A 19,982-nucleotide genomic window follows, 5' to 3' on the forward strand; every position below is an offset into this window, starting at 1 on the left:
AGCCTCTTGGGAAAAAAAAGCACCTTTGGGACTCTCTTTTTCAATTCACTTCTACCATGTACACCCATGTCATTGCCCAATATGGGCATAATTTCTTATTTTCACCTGCTGTTTTCTGTTACATATATTGATAATACAATGTAAAAACATGGAAGCTAGTTTGTAAATTACAAAAAAATGTATTTGTGATGAAATGCTTGTTTTTTTAAAAGATAATAAAATTGAATCTATTTTCTTAGAACCACAAGTTGCACGATCTGTAAAAAAGAAAAAAAACGAAGAGTCAGTCAACACATTTTATTAGATTGCACTCCACAGAAACCCTTTCATTGCCTACGTTTATTGAATCAGCAAGACATTAATTAAATATGTTAATACCATATTAATTGAACATGTATATATTTCACCTTTTGTATACGAGTTATAGAAAAATCAACAGTCTAAAATTAAAAAATTAACACATAAAGCTGTGCAATGAAATTCTATCGTTAGTCAGAAGAAAAATCCTCAGAAGCTAACATTCACAGATATTTAACTGTCCTTTTTTGAAATTTAAGCTCGTAAATACTTGGCAGAGCCACACTAATTTGCACATCTTTACAATAGTTTATTAGAAGATGCTTACAGATAATATTTGCAATACAGGGGTTTGTTTTGTTTCAGCAGAATCATCTGCCAATCATACATGTAAATAATTCCTGTATAGAAGAATAGTTTATGATAACTCCAACTATTCTTACACTGATTAAATACTCTGGGGGATTAAAGAGCTTTTAATCTGCAGTGGAATTTGTCCTAATAACATTCACTGATAAGTAAGGAAGCAATTTTTAAATTTAAATGTAATTAATGAGTTTAATTAAAAAGAAAAACAAACCAATAAGAAAAACATGATTAGAGAAAAAATAAGACACACAGACATATAGATGTGATTTTAAAGACAAATACAGACATTTAAACATTCATATTCAATTATTCTTCCCAAAATAACATTTGTACAGCTGAAGGTGGTTCCTTAGGAAAAGGGCTGTTAATGTAACTGGTGACCAGATTTAAATAATTTTATCCTTCATTGTTTTCCATTTCAAAGCTCTATGTTTTTGGTACAATTTTTCAACTAAAACTATTTTTCATATTAAATTCCACTGAGCCAACCAAAGTTGTCTTTTAGTGCTCCAAAGTTTTGAGATTATTTATTTATTTATTTATTTATTTATTTATTTATTATTCGAATTTCTATACCGCCCTTCTCCTTTCGGACTCAGGGCGGTGAACAGCCAAAATAAAACATTTATACATAAAGTACAATTAAAAATAAATTATAATGAAGAATTATAATTCTTATGTTGTATCTATATGTGTAAGGAAACATGGATGATAAACCAATAACAGGATTCATTATGAGAAACTGTTGGATGTTATTTTCCAATTTCCTCAAAATGTTTCAGCCAAAAGGACAGATTAATTGTGATTATTTAAAAGAAATTTTAGGCCATTAATACCTTAATAGGTTACAGCAACTTCCATCCCAAATCATCCCCCCAGAATTTTAAGAGAATGTCATACTCAACTTAAGATCACAAATAACAATAGTAATTCCTCTTGCTATTAAATTGATATATCTCACTCTTCAGATGTTGCAATAGTTTTAATGTTGAGATCAATACATTTTGTGAAAGAATCTCAAACCATCTCAAACTACAGTTGGTAGGTGTAAGCATTCCTTCTGCAAAATATATTCAGTACCAATTCAGTACCAATGGCATCTCTTTTAATTATTTAATTCTATAAAGCTAGGTTGCAATCTGACTTGATTAGTACTTGGATGACAAACCAACAGGATTCCAGGCTTGTAAGGAATACTGAGAATTTTTTTAAAAATCCCATTGGAGGGAACAGCAAACTACACCCATGTTATTTTAAAGAAAACTACATGTCTCTGGAGAAATCAGCTTGAAGGATACTTATAGGACTATAGGATTGTTTATTTTCTGTTTCCTTAAAGGTATTTATCCTCATGACAAAAGAAAAAAAAAACCTACTAAGAATAAAAAGAAAAAGGAATGGTAACTCACATTGCTATTTTATTATTTTAATTCTTAATTACATAAACTGTTTCAAATTTGATATTCTTCAACCTCTATCATGCTTTTTTTTTATTGAAAAAGTTTTCAATTACAAATTTTCCCCCCTTTCCCCCCCTCCTCCCTAACCCCCCTCACCACCCCCTCCCCATGACTTCTTTAAAATAAAAAACCTAATACATAACAGATTATATAATATTTTACCATCCCCTTACTCCCTCCTCCAAATACTGACCCTTACTTCTAATATTATTAATATTATTACTTCCCCCTCTTACCATACTTCAAAATAACATTCCATTATAACACTATGTAGTAACTTCTGATTTAACACAGTAATATTATTATAACTCCCAATTTATCGATAATCTGCCCTTTTTTTCTCCTCCCCCATACTTATGTCTGTATATTAATATAACATTTCAAAATAACCTTCCACTTTAGAACTATATAATAAATCCTACTTTAACATTTAATCTTTTGTGTATATTAATATAACATTTCAAAGCAGCCTTCCCCATATATTCTAATTTTACATTTGTTCTACTCTATCCATTTCCTCCACTCCCATAAATATATCTCTTAAGCATCCCTTTTCTTAATCTGTACAATCAATACACTAACCTGTCTCCACCCACTTTCCTACAAAATTACCATACACAACAATTCTTAATATCTTTGTTCTTCTGCCCATCCTACTAAAAAATATTCTCTTATATAAACAAAATCAATGACTTTAAACTTATAATCCATACAATATCTTCTTTAATATCTTTCCACTGGATTGCTGACTCCATCATCCGAATTAGGGTAACATAACATCCCAGTTGCAACAGAATATTCAAAATCCTCAGTTATCATCTGCCCCCATCAGTAATGAATATCTTCATATATATATAAAAAAAAGAAAACAACCACCCGAGTGACTTTATAATTGTAATCCATATAATATCTGTAATAGTGGCTTTCTTCAGGATTATTAATTCCCATTCTCATAATGGGGTAACAGCCAGATCTTCTGCATGCCCCAGCATAACTCTCTTGCCTTGTAGCTCAGCATAAGTATAGTACGTTGACCAGTGAAAAAACAAAACAAAACCAAAAATAGATAATTCCACTCCAACCATTTAAGGCCCTTTTCACATTCCAAAATTACGGCATTGCAGAGGTCTGTCACTCTCCTCAGGATGATATTATCCACTACTTCGCCTCAACCATCTTTTCATATATTCAGTCATGTATTTTTTTAAAAAATAACTGGCTTCGCTGATGCTTAATTTAAAAAATTTTATTTTTGTGAGACCTATTTCTTTTTTTCCTTTCTTTTTGTGGGTTTGATCTCCATCCTAATTTACTTTCTGCAAGTTGTGTGTCAACTGATCGGTTTTCATTCTGCTTTATAACTTGATCTTGTTGGTTTTGCTTTTGTGACTCATATTTCTTTTCTGTAAGTTGTGTATCAATTAGTTGATTTCCATGGTTGTCTGTAGCTTGGTGAGTCGTCACGTTAGAATCCGATAGCACTTCTCTCTTATTTATAAATAATCCAGCTGAGGTATCTAGAGAATCCAAAGGCAATTTATCTACAAAGGCCTCTGTAACTCGATATTTTTCCTTTATTTCTAACTTCTTCTGCTTGTCTTGTGTTGTGCATAAAGATGTTAAGTTCATTTTAAAATTTTTTGATAAAATTCTTCTGCTTTTTCAACAGTATTTAATTGATATCTTTCTCCTTGATATCTCAATATTATACCAACTGGAGCATTCCATCTGAATAAAATATTTCTTTTTTTAAGCTCAGCCACCAGAAAACCAAATTTCTTTCTTTCCAATAACATTTTAGGCGGGAGTTCTTTATAAATCCAAATCTTTCTTCCAAACAGTTGCAAAGTAGACTTAAAAGATTTCTGCACAATATTATTTCTTATTTCTTTATCTGTAAAATAAATCACCACATCTCTAGGCAATTGCCTTTGCTTTGCAATCCAGGAGTTTATTCTATAAACTCTATTGATCCTACAAAATACCTCCTCAGGTTGAACCTTTAAAATCCCAGCCAGAACTTCAGAAGATATTTTCCTTAAGTCATCTCTGTTATTTTCCTGTAATCCTCTCAGTCTGATCGCATATTCAGTAAAATTATATTGCATCATTAAAACTTCCTTTTCAATACGTTGTTGCATATTTTCTACATTACAATCAGCTTCCATTTTAGGTTTTTCTTCTAAACTATTGTCTTGGATGTTTATTAAACCATTTTCATTTTTTTCTATTTTATTTTCCAAATTGTCCTCAATTTCCTCCACTTTAGACTCTAATAAATTAATATTTGTATCCAACCTGATCAAAAATTCTGAGAAACCATTAGCCATTTTTATAATCTTTTCTTTAGTTTCCTGCTTAAATTTCTCAAAGTTCTGATTCATAATTTCATTCCTTCTTAAAATCTCCTCCAGAAGAAATTCAATTATATTAAAATCAGTTTTCTGAGACTATAGGTTAAGAACTTGTTCATATAGTTTGTGGATGGGGGAATCCCCCCTCCCCTGCTTGTTTGTCCAGCTTTGTAAGCCTAAACGCCATATTTCCACACAGGCAAACTTTTTTAGAAAAGAAAAAAAAAAGCAAAGCTTCTTTCCAAACGAGATCAATATCAAATCAAATCTCCAGAAAGGAGAAAACACAAAAGTGGAGCTTTTTCTTCAATTGTAGCCAAGAGCATTTATTCCGCTACTTTGTGGCTTAATAAGAAACGGAAGGACTTTCCCTTTTCAGCTTCCCTGCTCAAATTTCGGCAATCGCCATTTTAAAAGTTCTTTTTTACTTTCCTTTGCAAAATAAGTATAAATACTTGCTGTTTAGGATCACAGGTCCAGATCCAGATCTCATCCTCTTTGATTAATCTGTTAGTTATCTTGAAAGGCTTGTTTTCTTAGCCTTGCTCTGCAAAAAAGCAGAGGTCTCCCAACGCCCGGAGCAAACGGCGAGTGCTATAGGGAGCCTCATCCGCTCGCCCCCAAGAGTAAAAAAAAACCTCTGGGGGCTACGCGGAGAGCTCTACCTACACTCACCTGCTCTCTCTCACATTTCCTCCTGGAAATGGAGTTTTTCGAGCCGCCTTTCCGTTGTAAAGGCGGCTCTTTACAGGCGAAGGGGCTGGCGGTCCCAAGGGACCGTCTGGCGGCTAGGAAAAGCCAACCGGAAGCCAACCTCTATCATGCTTTTTGTACAATTTCTGGAATCCTGCATTTTTGTTATATATAAATAAAACATTTTTTGCAAGGATTAAATAAATCTAATGTTTGCAACAATTCAAGCCTCCTACTTCATTTAATACTTACCTAATTTTAAAGTAATCATTTTAGAAATCAGAGTAGTGTTTCAACCTGCAAAAGTTAAAACAGAATTAACATTAGAGAGCTTAAAAACTGTTATCACCTATCCATGCCACATATCATTTGATATGACTTTTCTGGAGGTGACTTCTAATCAAAGATATTTTATGATTATATTACTTAAAGAGTTAAGGTATACTGATTTTATTAGACTTAATTCTAATAAAATAGTCATGCTTATGATCCATCAGAAATACTGTTTATTATTTTGATTTTTTCCATTAAAATTTAGTTGGTTTTAATACTTAATTTAACATTTAGTACTTAAAAGTACCAAATATTGATTGAAGCAGAATCAGGGTTAATTGTTCTTCCTTACATTTCCATTGTATACTAAAATCTTTTTTATTATGATTATTATGAAAAGCAGTATCAAAAGTATGCAAGAAGTTATAGTCATATAGTCATATAATCAATTTTTATTACATACCTATATAGTAAAGCTTTGCCTTTGTTGTTTGCTATGGAAAAATATCCACTTCTTGGCGAGAAATCCATACAGTAAGCTAAATAGAACAACTTTCTTCTGAACACAGGAAAATTAGAGAATACTGTAAATGAAGGAATATGGACCTATAAAAAAGGAATATAATTGTTAAAAATAAAAAGAATGAAGGCGAACTGTGCGTTATATTTTAAACATTCACATTCTCAATTAGGTAGACTTCTTCATATATTAGAATATACTTAATTTTGATGCAGCAATAAAAGAGCTAATATTTTATTCAGGAACAGCCAATGAGGTCTTGAGATTTTTGAGTAAGATATAAAATTTCAGCCAGACCTTTCTCTCAAGTAATAATTGCAAGTACAAAACTGCCTACCTTAAAAAATATAAGAGCCAGATTATTGGGTTTTAGTATTATTTTTTTATCAATGAATAATTGAATTAATCTTTCTCTGAATAGATGCTTTATGCTGGTTTGTAATCCTTACAAAATAAAAAATATTTGTTTCTTTTGCAAATGGTGGAACAATTCTGAAGAAAGTTTTCATAAAAGAGGCAAGGGAGATGTTAATTATAGGTATTTGAATTCCCTTTTCGACATTTAAAATACCCTATGTAATCACAACATGGTTGTAGGGTTACATAAGTATTTTGTGTAAATAAAGGCTTCTGCATTATAGTAAAATGCAATCTCATTGTCCTTGAACATTTATATCAAAATTCTGTTGCTTGAGATTCCCATTCACTTTTTGTTTTGGTTTGCCCTCTTCCATGCAAATATGTGCAAAAAGGAGGAAATAAAAGTTTCAGTACAACATTAATAAAAATATACTTACCAGTTTCACTGCATCATCAATTCTATTAGAAGCCATTGCTAGTATTTCAGTGGTTGGATTGAAAACTAACGATGTAGCAGGTGTGACTAAATTCATTATAGCCTTAAGAGGCTTAGGACATGTTTCTCTGATACAATCATCATGGGCATATACATTCACAACTCCAGAATTAGAACTAGAAAGAGAAATATTGATGACTTATAAACAGGTCAGCTTCTTATATTGTAGCACATACTCAAATGTTTAACAAAAACAAACCCAAAAGGTTATTTTCAATTACACTCCACATAAATGAGAGGATAATTATATTACATACTAATAAGAGATGAATTTTATAACTTTATAAATTCTGGGCAAAGTGCTTCAGGCTGATGTTAACTCCAAAGCCAACAAAAACTATTCTTAATACTCTGTCCGTTAGGAATTTTCTTCTGGGGGAAAAAAGGAACATTTGAAAACATTCAGATTTGACTCAAAGAGTTATTACAAGTAATAACTTTAAATTATGAGTTTTGTCATCTATTCAGAAACCTCACAGATTTCAGCTGGTGACTCAAGCTGTGGATAAGATGTGGTGGCTGACCACCTTCATAATTATGTTTGATCAGTAATATATAGTTTCATGTTTGGTAGCCCTTAATTTTTAAATGGAAAAGTTACATGTGTAACAGGCTAATGAACAGGCAATACTGCTCTTGTGATGCCCTTGATCTCTGAAGCAGTCTTAATGATTTTTTTTAAGATGACAGATTGCTTTCATCAGCAAGCTTGGAGGGCATTTTGTAAGTCATTCCTCTGAATGATTTCAATAGTCCAAAAAATTACATCCAATTGAAAATTTCTTTATATGGAGTGGACTAATCCAGGGCTGGCACTGAAATATTTCCACAAATCTACTCTGGATCATATAATGCAAAGAGAATGCCTCATGTACATGCAGACATTTTGGCTTGTAAATCATGGTTTAGCAAGCCATGGTTTAATGTGTATGTAATTCAGTCTCAATGTTTAAGTATATAATATTTGGCTTTCCTTTTGCTTACTTACCCACATGCAATATATTGGTTGTTTTTAGAGACTGCAATAGAAGTACCATGCAGACAACCTTCATCAGTAAACTTGTTCAGACACCGCCTGCTTTTCACATCCCATATGAAGACTTCACCCTCATCTGATAGATAAGTATGTGTTATTGAAAACAATGTTCAAAAGAATTTAAACATCACATGCCCAATTTAGAAAACAAAGAAATGATTAGACCATGAACCTTTTGACAATTATTCAAATTGTTCTTGTGTTATTTTTGATAGAAGATATGAAATGGAAACTATATAGAGCAAACTAAAGGTATACAAAAGGATTTTTTGGGGCGATTGGGAGGCTGTATTGAGTTACAAATATTTATTTAATGTCACACCTTTATTACTTTTCTGAACAACTCAAAGCAGTGAAGATATCTAATGGTCTTTTCTCCTATTTTCCCCACAACAATCAGCCCGTGAGGTGAGTTGGGCTTAGAGCGACCTGCCCAAGGTCACCCAGCCAGTTTTCATGCCTAAAGTGGGACTAGAAGTCATGATCTTCTACTTTCTAGCCAGGTGCCGTACACTAGACCAAATATTACTTTACTATTTTATGTTTTAATGATCACTTAGTTATCTATGGTTTCAAAATGGGGACAATCAATACAATAGCAACAACGTAAATTGAACTAAAAAAATATTTATTTCACCAAACTACAAATACTAAATCTGCAGTCAGCAATTCTGCATGTCATCAAATTTGAAAACATTACCAGAATGTGTGTAGATTCTGCTGCCATCTGGAGAGAATGATGATGCAATAGCCTTTCCATTTATTTTCATGCTTCCAACAAATTCTTTTGTCTAAAATGGACATAATAATGCCTATCATCACCATTATTTATAAGACTATTAATCTGATGTCATTCTTTAGCTTGTTCTTTTTCTTTTGCATTATTAGTTTACTCATTTACTCATTTAAATTATTTAATGAAAAGAGCTACCAATAATCATGGATTAGATTCAGTAAACTTACAATAAAATATTGTATGGATTAACAAGTATATGAATATGTCTTAATTTTAATTAAATGGTACAATATTACTATCTGAACTATGTTATCCCAAACAAACATGCAAATAGAAACTTTACCTTCATTGTAATTAAATGAAGATAACCTGATGTTCCAGTAAGCAGCAGGAATGTTCCATCTGGAGATACTTCGAATTTTTTGACAATCTTCTCCTCTAAGCCTGTAATTCAAAGCAGAAATGTAAAATCTGTTTCTTCTATATACAGAATTTGTTTTTAAAACCTATTCAGCCTTTCAATTTAACAGTACAATCCCCCTAGATTTTAGGGAGATGTATTCCTAGGTAAAAGTGAGCAGTACTGCAGCCAAAAGTATAACAAGTTATTTGTTGTACATGTCCAAAAATGGTAGTTTGATTCCTTATTTTTTTTCTTCACACACACACACACACACACACACACACACACACACACACGGAGGAGAGGGAGGGGGAGAGAATGTCTAGCTGAAGTTATAAAAGCAGACATATAGAGATAATTACAAAGTAATATTTGCTTAGTTTTTTCTTCTTGGAACAAAAGAATAAGATTACATTCAGAAACCTTAATGAAAAAAATTACCTCTGATATGATTTATAGGAATAATTTTTCCTTCCATCATGTCATATATATAAAATAGTTTGTTATGAATGCTAGTAGCTATAACTTGTTCTCCTTCTGCACTGAAACGTGCTTTGTAAATTGGAAAGTCTTCCAAGTGAATGCTCTGTATCTGTGGATTTGTGATACCATCCACCTTAAAGAAAAAAGAAACACTGTTCTCTCAGTACCTATGTGTACTAAGGATGTATAAAATATAATACACAAAATATACACAGATCATAAGATAAAAATAAGATCATAAGATAAGACAATAAAACTAACTTTTTATTGTCAAATAAGAAACTCACTAAGCTCTGCAAAATTCAGGTATTCAACTCTCTTCAAATAAATGACTGTAATTCAAAGCTTTCCACAAGTATGAAATTACTATTACTTACTATGGCAGATGATGCTTTGACATAATTCTTTTGCTTCTGAGAAAATACTAGAAAGTCCTGCTTGTCTACAATCTTTGGGTTTCATCCCAGACCCATAGATGGGATAGCAAACAACAAGCTGCTGAATTTTATGGACAAAAATAAAGTAAAATCTATATCATTCTTACCTGGAATAGTGATATAGATCGATCATGCCCAGCTGTCAGAACAACTTGAGCAGCAGGATGAAACTGAACAGTTGTTAATTTGGCATCTGATACCCGTTCATTATTGGCGTGCAAGCAATTTTTCATCTAAAAGACAGAATATTAATATACAGTGCTTTTAGAGCTCAGCAAACCTAAGTAGAACGTAGAAAAATAGAAAAGCTAAGTAGAAAATTTCTACTGGGATTAGAATATATTTCAGTGAACTTGCTGTTAGGTCCATTAAAGGTGCAAGTGAGATTTAAAATATATAAATATTAAATACCAAAAATACAAAAACTGTTGGAGGGATGAAATGTCTCAATAAATTACCACACTCTAATTCTTACTGAATGATGGACAAGAAAAATTCTGAACTTAAAAAGTTCTAAATACAGAATCGCCATTATGTATTATTTGGAAGTCTGTCTTGCTCTCAAGAGAAAAAACTTATCTTATTCCCATGGTACTGCAAATTCTACAAAAAGGGAAAAGCTAAAGAAAATCATCTAAGAAAGGAAGATTTGGGAAGTTTGAAATAGAGAGTCACTTAAAACAGCAGTGGCACATTTCACACCAGTTGCTGTTGCCATTTGCTGTTGTTTTTAGTTAGCTAAAGGGAGGATAATGGATAAGGAAGAGTCAATTAAGCACACTTTCAGAAATAAAGATAATGCTGTCTGTCTGATAAGGTTGACTTCTGCTTCTGGCTATTTTAATACAGGTAGTATTCAACGTACGACCACAATTGGGACTGAAACTTCTGTTGCTAAGTAAAGTAGTCATTAAGTGAGTCACACCCAATTTTACTAGCATTTTTCTTGTGGCCATTAAGCAAATCTGGCTTCGCCTGTTGACTGCTTATTGGAAGCTCTCTGAGGTGATCACATGACCCCAGGACCCTGCAACCTTCTTAATACATGCCTTTTTCCAAGTGCCTGAATTTTGATCTTGTGACCATGGGGACACTGCAATGTTCATGTGAAGACCGGTCGTAAGCACTTTCTTCAGCAGTGTTGTAACACTGTACAGTGGTTAAACAAATGGTTGCAAGTTGAGGACTACTGTATTGCTTTAGAATTTACAGATCCCTTTGCTCTTGTATATTATGCATGTCTTATAACTTCTTTATAAGACAGATTGCCAAATCCTAAAGCATATATACATAGTCCTTGACTTACAGCTACAACTGAACCCAAAATTCCTGTTCCTGAGCAAGACAGTTGTTAATTGAATTTTGCCCCATCTTACGTCTTTCCTTGCCAAGTTGTTGAGTGAATCACTACATTTGTCTAATAATAACGTGGTTGTTAATTGAATCTGGCTTTCCCATTTACTTTGCTTGTCAGAAGGTCACAGAAGGTAACCACATGACCCTGAGACATTGCAACTATCATAAATATGAATCAGTTGCTAAGCATCTGAATTTTGATCATGTGACCATGGGGATGCTGCAACTGTTGAAAATGTAAAAGATGTCACTTTGTTCAGTGCCATTGCAACTCCAAACTAAACAAATGGCTATAACACGAGGACTACCTATATTGTCATTATACATTACATTGTGCATTAAGCATTGTGATTGTGCATGGCTATTGAAAAACTCAAAAACAATATTTGCTTGCTTTTTGAGACAATGTATTAAGAGTTTGATTCAATGTTGCTTCATTATCTGTTATTTTTTAATAAGCCTATATTAATATTTCTGTAGGTTGGGCGCAAGCACCATACTTTTCAGAGTACCGTGTTTTTCCGAAAATAAGACTGTCTTTTCTTTTTCTGAACCCTGAAATAAGCGCTTGGCCTTATTTTCAGGGAGGGCTTATTATTTTGGGGCGCATGGAGCAAAATGGGGCTCTTATTGCCATCTTACCTGATTTCCAGCTCTGCATTTAAATATTTTGGGGGAGGGCTTATTTTTGGGGTGGGGGGAGGCTTATTTTAGCACATGCGCTCAGAAGCCCGATTGGGCTTATTATCAGAGTATGTCTTATTTTCAGGGAAACAGGGTATAAGATGCACTTTCCCCCCAAAAAAGTTGGTGAAAATTGCAATGCATCTTACACACCAAATGTTGCTGAAGCCCAGCCTACCTGCACCCTTCGGCCATTTTCAGCCTCCGTACATCGTATTTTTGGCCTCTGCACGGTCCATTTTAGATCCATTCCTGGCTGTGGGGATCGCCACAGCACATCATTGCCGATCGCCACCTCTGCACATCACGCTTTCGGCCTTCGCACATCGCATTTTTGGCCTCTGTGCGTTACATTTTTGGTCGGTTCCAGGCCGTGGAGATCAGCACAATCCCCGCCGCCTGGAACTGGCGCGATCCCTGCCACCTGGAACAGGTCGAAAATGTGACACGCCGAGGCTGAAAACAGGGCATGCGAAAGCGCAACACGCAGAGACTGTGATCAACGATGATGTGCTGTGGCGAACCCCGCAGCCTGGAATGGGTCTAAAACAGAGCATGTGGAGGCTGAAAATGCAACGTGCGGAGGCGGTGATGGGCTGTGGTGATCCCTGCAGCCTGGAACAGCTAATTGGCAGTATTCTGGGAGGCTGATCCAACTGCCAATCAGCTTCTCGTCCTGAATCAGGCTGCAATAATGTGCTGAAGCTGTTTGCTCTTTGCTGCAAGGACGCTAGCCAGATAAATACCAATGGATGCTTGTAGGCAGAGGCAGAATTTTTTCCCCTTATTTTCCTCCCCAAAAACTAATGTGCATCTTATACTCCGAAAAATACGGTAGTATGAACAACAGGCTAGGCTGAGAAAGGACCAAAGAACTTCTGAATTTCCACTATTCTTCAAGGCAAAAGATTCATAGTATTTTGAGATTTCTTTTGTTCCAAATTTCAAGGGTTTCTTATTTAGACATGTATTCCGTCCAACATAAATTTTATTTAAAATGTTTATCTTACTCTTTGATATTAAAAAAATGCACCCAGAATGATTTATATGATCAGTAAGACTATCCCTTTCCTTGAGCTGATGAACATGAAGCAAAAAGTTTGCTTTCAATACTGAAGTTCCACATAATTATATTATACTTCAACCTAACAACATATTCAAGATATAACAATGGCATGAGTAGCATTCACAAATCTTCAGTGCCCCCACACTTAACCTTTCCCATTTATAAGCTTGCCAGAAATAGTAATAAATAAAAATGAACACGAATTTTATTTACCTGTAAAATGCCTTTCGGTAAAGAGTCTGACATGATCACAAAATTGCCTGTCTTGTGCAACAGGTCCTCCTCCTCTTCATCCTCGGTGTCACCTTAAGCAGAGGAAGTCCTTGTCAATATTAATCTGTACTTAAATATCACACACAGTATATCTGCACAAGACTACATCTTCTATTTATACAGGCAATCAGTGATGAGCTTCAATTACCTTCGTGTGTGGTTTTCCTTTTGGTTTTGTTCTTCGTGCCTCTCAGTGCCCAAGAAGGAGTTGTTCCCATAGCACCTTGAAATCTGTAAAGAAGTATTATTACTAAAGACAAAGCAGGTTGTCCGGATAAGTCAAAAATTCATAATTAATGTTACAGTCAGCAAAATAAGAAGAATCAGAGAATGAGCAGCAGATAAAGTGAGGGACAAAAGGCAAGAAATGAGGGAAGCGGGTGACCATTGTTACCCAATAATGCATGATCCTTCTTTCTTTGGCCTCCCAGTCACATGTGATGGAAGAATGACTAAAATGAATGATAGCACAATTGAACTTTTTTTTTTTTGTATAGTACATTCTGTATTCCACAAATGTGATTCTGTATCACTGAATCTTTTACAGGTAGTCCTCAACTTACAACAGTTTGTTTAGTGAACGTTCAAAGTTACAACAGCACTGAAAAATGTGACTTATGACCTTTTTTCAAAGTTGAAATCTTTGCAACATCCCCATGATCATGTGATCAAAATTCAGACGCTTGGCAAATGGCTCATATTTCTGACTGTTGCTTTGTCCCAAGATCACGTGATCACCTTTGCTTCTGACAAGCAAAGTCAATGGGGAAGCCAGATTCACTTAACAACAGGGTTACCAACTTATCAACTGCAGTGATTCACTTAATAACTGTGGCAAGAAAGGTCATAAAATGGGGCAAAACTCACTTAACAAATGACTCACTTAACAACAAAAATTTTAGGCTCAATTGTGGTAGTAAGTCGAGGGCTACCTGTATTAGGAATGCAGTAGGCAAAAAAAAAAAAGTGTTGCTACTTCTTGCATTCAACACAAACATTTCAGATTGTAACTGAAATAAAATCCCCAAAGATAGCATTATATAAAATAACTTATGTTACCAATAAAACATACTCTTCTTGAAATCTTCTCTGAAGTTTTGTTTTCGAAAGCTTATTTTCTGCATCACTTTTCATCATGTTTTTCCGATGCCGGTGCGTCATGTCAATTCTGGGAAAACAAAGCCATATAGTAAATTCATACAACTGTCTACTTATCTATAGTTTTAAAAGGTAAAGATTCCAAGCTTCACTCCTGGTAATTATTTGGACACATCCAGGCAAATTTTGGCAATTTCTGTACCTTAATCCAGGATTTATTGTTTTTTACAATTTTAGATGGCTTAATGATCTAGTACATGACAATCATATTACCATTGCCTTTATCATTATTCTATTTATCTTTATGATATATATTTTAATAGATTTGAACATGTCCAGGGCAGTATGGTTGTTAAACTATATAAAAATAAGACAAATGAAATACTGTTATTGCATATTAGATCAGATTTCTTGAACCAGGTATCTTCCAGATGCCAATATTTCAACTCCCAAAATTCTTAGCATGGCCAGGGTAAGTTGAGAAAAGCTACAGTAATGTAGATCCTATATTAATATTGTATTATGGCTGAAGTATGAGACATAAGTAAAGATTCAGATTTCAACCCACAAATTCACTAAACAGTTTTCCACTCAGTTTAGCTGATTTCATCTGGCTATTTTTGTAATAAGAGGGATGCCGAGGCAATTATATAACGTACTGTGCTCACTGGAGGAAAGGCAAGACATAAATGGAAAAAATTGGTCTATATAATGCAAACAGCAGCCTGTATTCACATTTAATGTTATTTGATCAACGACAACAATACCAAAGTAAAAGAGTTGTTGGGCAATATTTTTAAAAACGAGAAGGCAGTAAAATTAACTCTTAAATTGGAAAGCTAAAAAAAGATAGTTAAAACATTTTCACACCCAAAAGTATTTAAATATATTAAAGAAAAGTGCAAAGAATTAAATACAATTTGCTTATGACATCGTTTGATTGAAATCAATTTACTGAGTACTGCATACATTTCTTCAGTTTCATCATCTTCATCTACCCATGCTGGCTTTTTCAGTGGAAGTAAGTTGTCTTCTGTATCATTCTCCGCTTCAGAATCGTCAGATTCTTCTACAAAGTTACTGCTAACCACATCACCACTCTAAAAATTTTAAAACAAAACTATTTAAAAAGAAAATTTGAAAGCAGAAAGTTTAAATGTTTTTTAAACTATTTTTGATGTAGGTAAGCAATGTGGTCACTTGACATCATGCTTTACAGCTGCATCACTTAGCAATGGAAATGCCAGCCCTAATTACTGTAGTTAACAGGTAATCCTTGACTTACAATGATTAATTTAGTAACCGGTCACAGTTATGGTAGCACTAAAAAAAGTGATTTATGACAAATTTTCATACTTAATGACTGTTGCAGTATCTCCATGGTCACATGATCAAAATTCAGACACTTGACAAATGGCATGTACTTATGATAGCTGCACTGTCCAGGGGTCATGTGATCTCCATTTGTAACTTTCTCAGGCGGCTTCTGAAAAGCCAAGTCAATGGAGAAAGCCAGATTTGCTTAACAATCCACATGATTCACTTAATAACTGCAGTGGCAAAGAAGTGATAAAATGGGGTACTTCACTTAACTGCCTTGTTTAGAAATGGAAATTTTGGCCAAAATCGTGGTCATAAATTGAGGATTACCAGCATTCTGTATCCCTAAATGAAACAGCAGATAGGAATTAAGTTTATCTGCTTACCAAGCAATGCCTTCATTTCTTTTGATTTACTAAATCACTATCTTTCCCCCAATGGTCAAGACTCCTGCCCCCCCACCCCCCAATAGAGCATTTCATTAACACTTTTATTTCTTCACATGCAACACAACTCAAGTTCAGAAGGTGAGGGACTAACAAGTTAAAGGGAGAAATGAGGGGGTCCTTGATGCTTTCTCAGCTTGTTTTCTTTTAGACCTTTTAATACATGGCATGTATGTATACTTGAGAGCTGTATGCAACGAAATTTCATTTTAATGTATGCCAATTAGTGTGCATTCAAAGTGACAATAAAGTGATTCTAAGTTCTAAGTATCATCACCACTGGTAAGAAATAAACGGAGAAATAACAAAGCAGCATTTAATAAAATACTTTGATGCTCCGCAGATTATGGCTCCATTTCATAGAACCAAAGAGCCGTTTGAATCCCTACTTGCCACCCAGTGTTTAGAGCGGTGTTTTTCGAACTTGGCAATTTTTACGATGTGTGGACGGACCTCAACTCCCAGTTGCCAAGTTTTTTTTTCTTTTTAAAACACAGTTTCAGAGGAATAAAGAGGTCGGGGGGAAAGAAAAAAGGCCGGAGGGCAGGAATAGAAAACTTGGTTCCCAATGGGAGAAAGGCCAGGCCCCTGTCCCCGTCACCTGGGCGCACGAGGTTTGAAACCGCCGCAGCAGCAGACCTTCGTCTTCCTCCACCCCGCCGAAGACCAGCTCCTCCAGGCCACGCTCCGAGGCCGGCTTTTCCGCCAGAAGAGCCAAGTGGTGAGCTCGGCGGACGTCCTCTTCAGAAACAACGGTCACTTCAAGCCGATCCTCTCCCACCCGAGGTCTTTTCCGAGTCGGCATCTTGCCGGAATGAACGCCAACTTTGGCCTCCATGCTTTCTCCTCTTCGGGAAAACGCGAACCGGACGTGAAAGGACTACTTCCGTTTTGCAGGAACCGGAAGCCTTGGGGTTTGTTTGCTTTGGATGAGTTGCCCTAGTATAAATGGCGATTTAGGCAGACACCGCCTGTCGACGGGACGCTGTTTCCGGCGTTTTTGAAGAACCTGAAGTGAGGAGTTGGACAACTCTTACGCATTCTGCTTCCTCCTTCCTGTTCATAGTCAACGTTCAAAATTAGTCTCGGAAGTGTACGGTTTGCACATCTCTTTACGCTTTCTAATGAATGTCTCTTGAGACGCCGTCTCACGTGACACCCATTTTTCAATTTAGACCCCCCCCATTTTTTTTTTGTTCCTCCCTCAAAAGATTCAAAGGGCTGTGCCATTGCTTCTGAGGTTATGGGGGGGGGGAGAGGGGAAGGCCCGAAAACAAATCATTTTACTGAAAAGCGGATAACCAACGCCTCTTTCTTCTGAGGTAGCGAAAGCCCATCAGACCGCCCATTTCGAGCCGTCTAACCGCCGCTCCTGAGCCCCCGCGGTTTAACGGCCTCCGAAGTCTCCTCCCCCCCCCACACACTCCGCTTGGTTTTCTCACCCACTTCCGTATCGTAGAGGAAGCGGCCGTTGCCGTCCTGCGAGGGAAGGACGACCCAAAAACAAGCGGGGCAGCCAATGAGGGCGCGCCGTGGAGGGGGGCCGTTCTGCGCAGGCGCGCAGCCCTGGTTTATGCTAATGTTGTTGATATTCTGGAGCTTCCGAGCGGACTGTCTTTTCTCTCGCTGCCCGGGTTTCCCCTCGCAGAAGTGGGAAGGCTGAGCGGTCTCCTTCCTCCACCCTGGCCCTGCCCCTCGGAAAGGGGAGGGGGCTGAGCCGAGGGGGCGGGCGGGGGGTGGAGAAGCGGGACGGTCGGAGGCATCCCCTGCCCATGAGGGCCTGATGGAAAACACAAAGGATCTGGTGAGTGAGCTTCCCGCAAGCCCCGGCCGATGGGGGCAGAGCGGAGGAGGTCCGGCCGTTGGGAGGAGAGGGCGAGCCGACGGGCGCCTCGGGCGAGACTGACAGGGCAGCGGCTCTTCCCACCGAACACCCCCCCCCCCCGCCGGACCCAAGAGTGGGGAAGTCGGGAAGGAACTCCCCTGGCTGGGTGGCCTCCTCCGGGCTGCCCCAACCCTCTTACAAAGTCTTCGAGGAAAGAAGTCTTTTAGCCCTGCCGAGGGTTCCTCTCTGGGCTCCCCTTTGCCTGCCTTCTTTCTCACGCGCACCTCGGCTCCTAAACCTTGTGGCGGTGCAGCCTTTTCAAGCCTGTTTTCCGGGTTTGCACAACGTTGTCCCGCCCGGAGAAAGCAGCCTTGTGTGTGTGTGTGTGTGTGTGTGTGACCTATTCCTCTCTCCCAAGGCAGGGAAGCAAAAACAAAAACCAGCCCTGTGGTGAAGTTGTTTACGCCGTGTAAAATTCCACCAGGAGGTTGATCACTTGGAGGGTGTGTGTGTTTCTCCACCCCCCCTCTCGTGTGCTTGAAGGGAGCAGTTCCTTTCTTTTTTTGCGTGGGGGGGGGGGGAGGAGGGAGATATAGCTGCAATAGGAGCAGCAATATTATGGTCAGAAAAAGTGGTCCGAGAGAGGAGGAAGTGGGTGGTGGAGGAGGTCCTAACATTTGCAGCAAACAGGCTTTGGAGGGAAATGTACACAGTGCTAGACAAATAGCAGCCGGTTGCATTTTTTCCCCAGTGCTTTGTTGGGCTTGTCTGTGGTTTGGGAAAACCGAAAGTGATACCCAGAGAATGCAAAAATTTTTTTTTTAAAAAAAATGGAGTGTGGGGTTGTAAGCTAATTTGAATGTCACAATTTGTGGAATAGTAATAGTCTCCCTAATATGGCTCTTAGGGAAAAGAGAAACCTAATAATTTTAGGAAGACGAATTCAGTTTTTTTTTTTAAAAAAAAAACTTTTTAAACTAAATGAATGAGGAAGGCCTAGGTTCATCCACAACTAAATTACAATGACCCCAAACTACAATACACCGCTTTATAAATATAAATATGGGACATTAGAAGGAAATGGTCAAATGTAAACATACGTTGTATGTTGGCCATAGGCTACTTTCATTATGTGTTAAATTTGGAGCTTTTTGAGAGCAGAATGGGTTTTCCTGAATTTTATTTGCTAGTTTCAATTCAATGCTGAATTTAGTGTATGGCTGTATATAAAATACTTTGACATATTCATTAGACAAGATGTAATATGTCAAAACAGGTTTCTCTAACATATGTAGAAAAGGGCAGCTACATAAAAGTATAATTTCTTTTACCTGGATCAATGTAGCCTTGGTTTCGTTGACATTAAATTACATTTGTTTCTCACTTTCCTCAGCTAGTTTGCTTTTTCATTAAGTGCTCAGTATAAGCTTGTTTACCATTTGAATGTGTAAACTGTTCAGTTATGTCTTTTCTTATTCAAAATAGTCTTAAGAGTTTATAAGCATAAATTTCTCTTTCAAAGACTCAACACAGATTACTAGCATGATCCCCTCTGATTGTTGTCACAGTATTTCAAAATATTTCAGGAGGAGGAATTTTATCTTGGAAATTGTCTTCCTCAATAAAAAATTAATGGGAAATTAACTTTTCTGAAACAATTTATCAACATTTTCCAATTATAAATATCCCGAGGATACTTGATTAATATAACTGATCTATATCACTGATTAATATAAATTGTTATGAACCAAATATGCATTTACAGTTAACTCCATAAATGTTTGTAATGGATTAAGATTTTTCAGAAGATGGAATTGTAAAAAAAGTTTCATTGATTATAGGACATAGTGAAAGTCTTTGATAGTGGTTATCTAAATACAATGCTAAGTCAAGGTCTTTTAGGCATAATTTGTTTATCAAGGTCATTTTAAGCCAAAACTCCGTTTATAACTCCATTTAATATTTTTCCGGTTTATTACTATGGAGAAAATAGAATA

The 19,982-nt window shown here is 36.3% G+C and overlaps 2 protein-coding genes across 7 annotated transcripts in view; one reads left to right on the forward strand and one right to left on the reverse strand.

Moving 5' to 3' along the window:
* Positions 1-159: 159 nt before the first annotated feature.
* Positions 160-17,818, reverse strand: UTP18 (UTP18 small subunit processome component). Of its 2 annotated transcripts, XM_034412957.3 has the most exons (15): positions 17,603-17,818; positions 16,762-17,169; positions 15,364-15,494; positions 14,369-14,464; positions 13,445-13,527; positions 13,237-13,328; positions 10,025-10,150; positions 9,439-9,613; positions 8,938-9,038; positions 8,559-8,649; positions 7,811-7,934; positions 6,764-6,938; positions 5,910-6,052; positions 5,426-5,470; positions 160-257 (listed from the first exon to the last, which is right to left on the reverse strand). In XM_034412957.3, exons 2-14 carry the CDS (start codon positions 16,996-16,998, stop codon positions 5,446-5,448), a joined length of 1,599 nt encoding a protein of 532 aa, XP_034268848.2. In that variant the 5' UTR covers positions 16,999-17,169; positions 17,603-17,818; the 3' UTR covers positions 160-257; positions 5,426-5,445. The 2 variants fall into 2 exon arrangements, 1 of the variants encoding a protein (XP_034268848.2); XR_015732470.1 differs by lacking the exons at positions 160-257; positions 17,603-17,818 and adding an exon at positions 2,065-2,138 and having other exon boundaries at positions 5,295-5,470; positions 16,762-17,348.
* The window catches only part of MBTD1 (mbt domain containing 1), a 56,952-nt gene continuing 54,640 nt past the window's right edge, over positions 17,671-19,982 (forward strand). For 2 of the 5 annotated variants that reach the window (XM_034412954.3, XM_034412951.3), the window contains exon 1: positions 17,680-17,964. In XM_034412954.3, the coding sequence (XP_034268845.1) occupies positions 17,944-17,964 (21 nt within the window). In that variant the 5' untranslated portion in view covers positions 17,680-17,943. Of the gene's footprint in view, positions 17,965-18,470; positions 18,489-19,982 lie in introns of those variants that run through there. The other 3 variants (XM_034412953.3, XM_034412950.3, XM_034412952.3) reach the window with 3 other exon arrangements.

This window comes from Pantherophis guttatus, chromosome 2 (genome assembly GCF_059756535.1).
Source record: "Pantherophis guttatus breed Tessera chromosome 2, ASM5975653v1, whole genome shotgun sequence".
Classification (NCBI taxonomy): Eukaryota; Metazoa; Chordata; class Lepidosauria; order Squamata; family Colubridae; genus Pantherophis; species Pantherophis guttatus.